Source organism: Ascidia mentula, chromosome 1 (assembly GCF_947561715.1).
Source record: "Ascidia mentula chromosome 1, kaAscMent1.1, whole genome shotgun sequence".
In the NCBI taxonomy this organism is placed as follows: Eukaryota; Metazoa; Chordata; class Ascidiacea; order Phlebobranchia; family Ascidiidae; genus Ascidia; species Ascidia mentula.
The window spans coordinates 18,155,463-18,163,308 of record NC_138566.1 but is presented as its reverse complement, the minus strand read 5'-3'; the positions used below and the strand labels follow the sequence as shown (position 1 = coordinate 18,163,308).

Below are 7,846 nucleotides of genomic sequence, written 5' to 3'. Positions count from 1 at the left end.
TTGGTTATTTTGTGTCCGAAAACATGAGTTGGCGGATCGAAGTGAGATATTTCAATACACGGGACTTCAGCCAATATTCTCAACCAAAGTTCACCTTCAGGCTCAAAGTCCAAGTGAAAAATGATCTTTTCGGGTTTCTAAAACGACCTCCTAGATTTTATTTTCGATTTCTTACAATGTTACTTTAATTTACCTGATAAACCGATACCGACCGAACAGAAAGATAATGAAGAAACAAAAATTTCCGGTTCCCAAACCATACATAGTGGACAACATTTGGAACAACGCAGTCTGGACACCTGCTCTTACCTAAATATATTCATTTACTTATTTATGAAATTATTTTGATCTTTAAGTATACAGTAAGTACAGTTTTCATAGCCTATATTACTTGAACATGTTGTTTCTGTATACGGCAAATGTTTGCATATGACGTGTGTCTTTGCATTAGGTGGTTGAATGCAGTTCTGTAGTTCCGTCTGCGTGGGACTGTTGGAATGTTGGTTACAATTTAAAGTTGGTTCTTTGTTGCCAGGTATTATTTGAGCGATATTTGTAAGCCGATCATCAGTATTTGTATTCATCCTACTACAAAAATATTGAGGATTTTCGGCTTCCAATCTCTTTTGTGAAATTTTTAACGTAATATAATTCGTGAAAGGAAAATATGCTGGATTGCGTTTGTCAGACACAACTTCCCAAATTAACACTAAATGAAACAAATTTTATGCCTTACCGATTTTCGTAGCAAAGAATACTGTACAAGCCAAAAAGAGTTATGACACATACAACGCCAATCGCCACAGTTTTTGTTAAATATCTTGATTGATAAAACATTTCTTTGTATAGTTGACCTAAAAAGTAGATTAAATTTTATGAGGAATCTGAAATATATTGGAGAACTGATGAATAGCCCAGACTATATCAAACAAAACTATCTAATCCCTGATCTATGTAAACGTTTTTCTCAGTGACATACATGGCCAAAACATAATAATACAGGTGCGCGAAATCATGCAATATCACAATCAAAATATGTCGATATACTTAGGCCTACTAAACTTTGTTAGGTCTTTATATGGCCTTTCCTTCATACGTACAATTGCGAATGATACTAAACCTTAAAAAAAATCCACACATTAAACTGTTTTTAACCAAACAAACAAAGTTTCTGTAATTGTACACGTGGACAGGCTTGAGTACAGCGGTACTCCATGCCATAAACCCAACGTATGTTTCCGTTTTTAAACAATGTGCATGCCTTCCCAGAAAGACTGCCATCGACATGCCCTTACGTCCATATAGAGTTGTACGATCATCTAATTGATATGCGAATTTTGAACTTTGTGATGTTTCTAACCAAACAAAAATGAGAATTTCTTCTTGTGCCCAATCTTGTTTCTTACGTATTTGCAACTGAACATGCCAAAACGAATGTTACAAGCGCTATTTCCAGCGGAACCCGACTACATATAATTCTAACCATCACTTTGTCCTGGGCACAAAATGATACGTTCTATGAGCGGTGTTGATGAAATAACGCCGTATTTCAAGTTGCAGCGTGGTCATGCAGTTCATATTTATTTGTCTAAAAAACTCTCATTAGTTGCTCAAGTAAATGTGGGATTTGAAGGGAGCAGGCAATAATTTACAGAATAAAGTTGTTCCGTATATTTACGATATTCTGCATTGACAGGGGCCTAAAGAAGGATGAATGTTGCTTCTGCTACCGATCGCCTACGAATACGTTGACTTGTTGTATCGCCGTGCAAGATATACGCAAACTTGTTCCAACTTCGCTATTTGGGGGTCACTACAGTGTCACCATTGCATGTACCTTGACATGTCCTGATTAACCTTGTACGAAGTTGTATTTAAGCAATGCGTGTTCTCTCTCTTTATAACTGTGCTCTCTGTTTCTGTTCTTTTAAAATAAATGCCGGACAGCAAAAAATAAACAAGATTTATTTGTTGAGAAAAGACAAACATTGCGAAGCTTACAGTTACCTGAAGCTACTATGCCATTTATTATCGAAATGAAATGTTTGTTTTGCTGCTTTAAGATTGAAGGATTCAATTTGTTGTATTTTTGCTTTTTTGGCGTACAGACGTTGTAAATACTACTTAAGCCATTCGAATTAGTAAACCCTGCGTAACTACTGAGTCAACGCAATAAATTAAAAACAATTTTTTTATAAGATCTGCACATGGTTTGACACTTGACAATATACGTTTTGATACTTCTGTTTAACTATAGAGACACAAATCATGGATTTAAAACAATAATATTTTGCTATAACTTCCCATGACATATGTATGGTCTAAATGTAAACAGAAAGTTGCGCAAGAAAATACAATTGTTTATAAATTCGTTCTAAAAAACTATACGCGTTGGATAAATGTCTGTCTCTTGTTTGAAATCAATCTTTAAAGGGAAGAACTGCTTTCGGTTTCTTACGATCTTTTGCTTTCTCTTTTTCGTTCATCAGAAAAACCAGGTCCTGACTTCCAAATAGCGCCGCCCTAGCGGCTGCTCCATAGGTCGTATCCATTACTCGAAGTTCGTCGACGCCGTAGTCTTTGTCCTAAAAGGAAATGTAAACTTCTGCCAACAGGTGTTATTGGCTGTGGGACGTAACAAAACAATTTTATAGACAAAATTTACCGAAAAGATCTATATAAAATTTTCATTTTTTTTAGCACTGCACTGGCACAAATGTTACTTGGGTTACTCTCCTAGATTATCGCATCAAGTTTGAAAAAAAGAGAAATGTTTTGCAAAAATCCTTAGCATCATTTGAAGGAATTGGTCGGGTAACAGGTTGTAGCAAAACGACAAAATACCATTCAACATACCTTTCTATTCATTGACTTGGAAGGATGGAGATGCAGCATGTAATTATTGGTTATGTCGTAGGAATACCCTGTCATGCAATTCGAAGGTTCAACCCAAGGGTTTGGGCGATGCATTAAAGTTTCCTCAACGTGAATTGGAAGATCAGGTCGACCTTCTTTCCACATCTTCTTGGGCCATTGGCAACAAAGATAAGTTATCTGAAAAAAGTTGGCATTAAATTTGTCCGAACAGAAAGTCTTGAGAAAAACTTACTTCGGTGTTGATGTCATATTTTTTGAATTCCTCAAAATTTGCTTTCAGAAAAGGAGCGTTTGGTTCTGCCAGAAATGCCCCGCTACCTAAATACAGACACCTTTCTTCATTTCTGACGATGTGGAATAACTTACAGGTTTTAGTTAACTTACTCAATTGTATTCGTGTTGATCTACCCATTGTGTAGGAGTATTTCCGCAATGCGTCCAACGATTTAAGTACTATTACGTCAGCATCCAAGTAAATACCCCCATGCTTCAAAAGAATTTGATCTCTGAAACATATCAAAGAATTGCTTACGGTAATATGCTTACAACTGCATTGTTCTCCATCAATTTACACAAATAATAGATTTTGATTTTTGTAATATCTTGATGTCAAAATCTCGCACCTGGCAACGTCAGTTTTGGGCACGATTTGGTTTATTTTCCGTCCGAAAACATGAGTTGGCGGATCCAAGTAAGATATTTCAATACACGGGACTTCAGCCAATATTCTCGACCAAAGTTCACCTTCAGGCTCAAAGTCCAGGTGAAAAATGATCTTTTCAGGTTTCTGTAGAATACCTCCAAGTTTATATTGCAGTTTTTAATTATTTATTTTTGTAAATTTACCTGATAAACCGATACCGATCGAACAGAAAGATAATGAAAAAACAAAAATTTTTGTTTTCCAAACCATACATAGTGGACAACATTTGGAACAACGCAGTCTGGGCAAGTGTTCTCACCTAAAAATTAGTAATAGAAAATATTTGGCAAATGGTTTTGACATTGGCTCAGTATATGGTTTTCATCAGTTACTTGAGCACTTTGTTTCTGTGTACGGCAAATCTTTACATATGACGTGCGTCTTTGCAGTTGGTGATTTCACGCAGTTCTTGAAATCGACTTGTGTTGGATCATTGGGGTGTGGTGTAGTTTGCAATGTTGTTTCTTTGGGCGTGGTCACGACTTGAACATTTTTATTGAGTTGAACAGCAGGACTTGAATATAGATCTCTGTAAAAATATTGGTTGCTATACTACTTTTAATTCCAAAGTTCGTTACGTTATCAAATGTGTGAAGGTATCAAATTACAGAGTCTGTTTCCCAACCATATTCTGTATTTATAAATAATTAAGTAACTATTGGTCTTTACTATCTTACCGTTCTTTGTAGCTTGGCAATCGGAAAATGCTTTGAAAAATGCAACAATACACTGACACAAATAGTATGGAAATTGCAAAATATTTTCTAATGTTTTTTAATTTATTTCTCATTATTCTGTACAGACAAGCTAAGAACGGAAACCTCATGAGAACATTGACATATGAGAAGAATTTCATTAAATGTTTATTATAAGGAAATTTTCTCGTTGGATTTGTGACTACAACAATTTTTGGATTTTTTTTTGGCGTATTTATTCACATTTTATTGAGGTTGCTTCATTTTGATGCACGGCGAGGCAGAAAATGATTTTTTTTCGGAGCTGTGGCAAAAAGGCGATTTTAACATTCAACAGCAGAAGGCCAGATTGATATTGTTCGTTTATTGTTAGAACAAAGGTTACAGGTAATTTGTGTTGAAATGAGCGAAAGCATTGTCGCAGTAGTGTGGAGCTATACAATACATCAAGTATTGTCATTTCGTTTACAGATTTTATGTTTGAAACAACTTTTAGGCTAACAATACTATATATATTGATTTGGGGAACATCCGTAACACTACTCTAATTTCAAAGTACTTTTTTTGTCTATATTGTGTTCTACAGTGGTTCGTATTGGGTGGTTTGCACTTGGCACGGATTCCACACTTTACTGCGAAGTACCGTATAGTGGAATCACCTGCTGATTAACGATAGTTAAAACAATGTGCACTCTCTGCAGCTCACTGCTCATAATGGCTCATTTGTTTCTGTAATTCATGGAAAATACACCTTAAATCAAAAGCGTAACACTACTTTTGCAAACAAAACCTCTGAAAAAATAAGCTTGTTTTTGAATAACAATATGAGCTTGTAGGGTACGCGGCTGCCCTGGCAATTTGTCTGAATGGTGCCAGCGGAATGAGCTTCAATGAAGGTCGGCTTCATTCCCTCAAAACAGTTACACACACATCTAAGGCGGTTTACACACGACCACAATTCCAAACGAATGACGCTGCAAGCTATATCAATATGTGAACACCAGCTCTCCAGTAGAACCAGGAAATTTATTTTGGTTTATGCTCCGACTACTTACACACTTGAAAGTGGAACTTAACTGAAAACAATGTGCATGGATGCTGATCTAACAAACTGCCTTCCTAAAAACGCAACTGACTGCCCTTAAGCTAGTAAATTGTTTGTAACTATAGCCACGTGCGCAATATTTGTTGCGTACGCAGAACACAATGCAATTAACCTTTTGATGTTTCCTCAATTAACAGGACATTTTCCTGATTAGTCAAGGGTTGTGCGTGTGCGTTATAAGCCCGACCATAGTGCTGAAAGACAATACATATGTTGTGATCAGTAAAGCTGAACATTTTTCGTGCCCTGTGTTATTTCTTTTCGCAGTCTGTTAAATATTGTACAAGAATGCAGATTGTATAGGAATGTAATTAGCCCCTTTACCTATAAAATCACGTTTGTACTCTCTTATGACCAGTCTTAATTTGTACGTGCTGTTGGTTCTTGCTTTTGCAAATACAAGAATGCAATATTGTCGACGTGGACAGATTTTGAGTTCACGCAGTCGAAAAACAATCTCAACGATGGAAAAACTTTCGAAATGCGGAAGCAGATGGAAGCTCAGCATGCAGCGCAAGAACCACAAGAACGACGCCATCAAGAGCAGGAGCGAAGACATCAAGAGCAGATGGAAGCTATGTTACAAAACAGAGGTAAAGCTATTGCTGCCGTCGATATTCCCAGGACACTTCTAATTTCAGCGCTTTCGATTCCACATCGGAGCTGTGGCAGGATTATCTATCCAGGTTTTGCATTTTTCTCAAGGCTCACGAAGTTTCGGAGACAAGAAGAGCACGCTTTTCTGTCGAATCAAACCGGTACCGTGAACAAGATTCTGGCCAACCTGGCATCGCAGAGCATCTCGACCAAACAAGCAAACGATTTGAAGATGAAAGATATTAAAGCCTTCATGGATGAACAATATGATCCCAAGTGTGACTTTCCGTCCATTTCCGACCCATTGGACGAAGCAGTAAGGACTTGTTTCATCTGCTCTGTTACCAACAAAACTGTTCTGAAAGCTGTATTCAAGGTAAATATCGGTGAATTATCGCTTTCACCGACTATTCATATGGGCACGGAGATGTTGCTCGTGTTGCTAAGGAAACCGTTTTCGGTCTGAGCCGTGATTCGAGAACAGGTGGAAAAGTTTCGCAAAATTTACAAGCCTTTATATACAAAGGATACTGTGAAAAACAAAAGAGTTGCATGCTACCGATGTGGAAAGAAGAATCACCTTGATTCGAATGCGAAACAACAAAGTTGGAGGTACCGGTCCTTATGAACACAACGTCCTGCTCGCTGGAAGTAGATACGGCGGTGGAAGGCAACTTTGTATCCAATGCTGTGTGGAAATTCTTGGGTTGCCCACAGCTTCGAAAACCGAATTCGCGCTGCCAGTCCGCAACAGCTGATCCATCTAATGCCAGTTCTCGTCTATTTTACGGCGAATGCAGATATGCTGACCCTGGACGGAAGTAACGTTTCTTGTTACTGGTATTCCGCGTCTCAACCTTCTAGTTCGTAACGGCATCAGGCGACCGAAAATTTATTTTGAACGTCTTCTCTATGGAAGAGAAGAGGCATCGTGGCTAGTTAACGCCATTGATAACTTGCAGAATGCATGTCGAACACTTTGTGAAGAGTTTCCAAAGTGGTTTGAATTTGAATTGGGTTCTCTTTAGGGTTACAAGCTCTACGTCCAGTTTAAGTCTGGTACATGTCTAGTGTATTGCAAGCCAAGAGCTATCCCATTGCCTTGCAAGAGGATCTAAGCCAAGTGTACGATTCAGGATAGCACAGAACAAGCGCCCCGGTCAAGTTCCATGAATGAGGACCACCAGCTGTACCAGTTCGTAAAGCTTTGTTACCTGGATACCCAGGGAATTTGTTCTTCATATTTACGAAATTCTGCATTGACTGGGAGCCTAAAGAAGGATGAATGTTGCTTCTGCTACCGATCGCCTACAAATACGTTGACTTGTTGTATCGCCGTGCAAGATGGACGCAAACTTGTTCCAACTTCGCTATTTGGCGTCACTACAGTGTCATGTACCTTGGGATGTCCTGCGATTGTCCTTGTACGAACGTGTATTTGAGCATTGCGTGTTCTCTCTCTTTCTAGCTTTGCTCTCTGTTTCTGTTCTTTTAAAATAAATGCCCGAAAGCAAAAATTAAACAAAATTTATTTGTTGAGAAAAAGTTAACATTGCGAAGCTTACAGTTACCTGAAACTACTATGTCATATATTATGGAAATGAAATGTTTGTTTTGCTGCTTTATTGAACAATTCAGTTTGTTGTATTTTTGTTAACTTGGCCTAGGCCTACCGACGTCCTAAGCGCCATTTAAGGCAGTCAAATTAGTAAACACAGCACAACTTACTGGGCCAACTCAATACCTTTCCAAAAAAAGTTTTACCAAAACATTCTTGTATTAAATCCATAATTTGTTTTTCTTTAGTTCATACGCAACTCAATATACCTTTTTTGTGATATGCACATGCGCTTGACACTTCACAATAAA

General features: G+C 37.8%; 1 protein-coding gene across 1 annotated transcript; it reads right to left on the bottom strand.

The window, feature by feature from the left end:
• Window positions 1–2,347: 2,347 nt before the first annotated feature.
• LOC145888764 (uncharacterized) lies at window positions 2,348–4,988 on the bottom strand. Its single transcript, XM_082979611.1, has 8 exons — window positions 4,909–4,988; window positions 3,913–4,109; window positions 3,724–3,839; window positions 3,501–3,664; window positions 3,262–3,383; window positions 3,110–3,195; window positions 2,857–3,054; window positions 2,348–2,585 (listed from the first exon to the last, which is right to left on the bottom strand). The coding sequence occupies exons 1-8, from the start codon at window positions 4,986–4,988 to the stop codon at window positions 2,421–2,423; spliced, it is 1,128 nt and encodes a 375-aa protein (XP_082835737.1). The 3' UTR covers window positions 2,348–2,420.
• Between the last annotated feature and the right edge of the window lie 2,858 nt (window positions 4,989–7,846).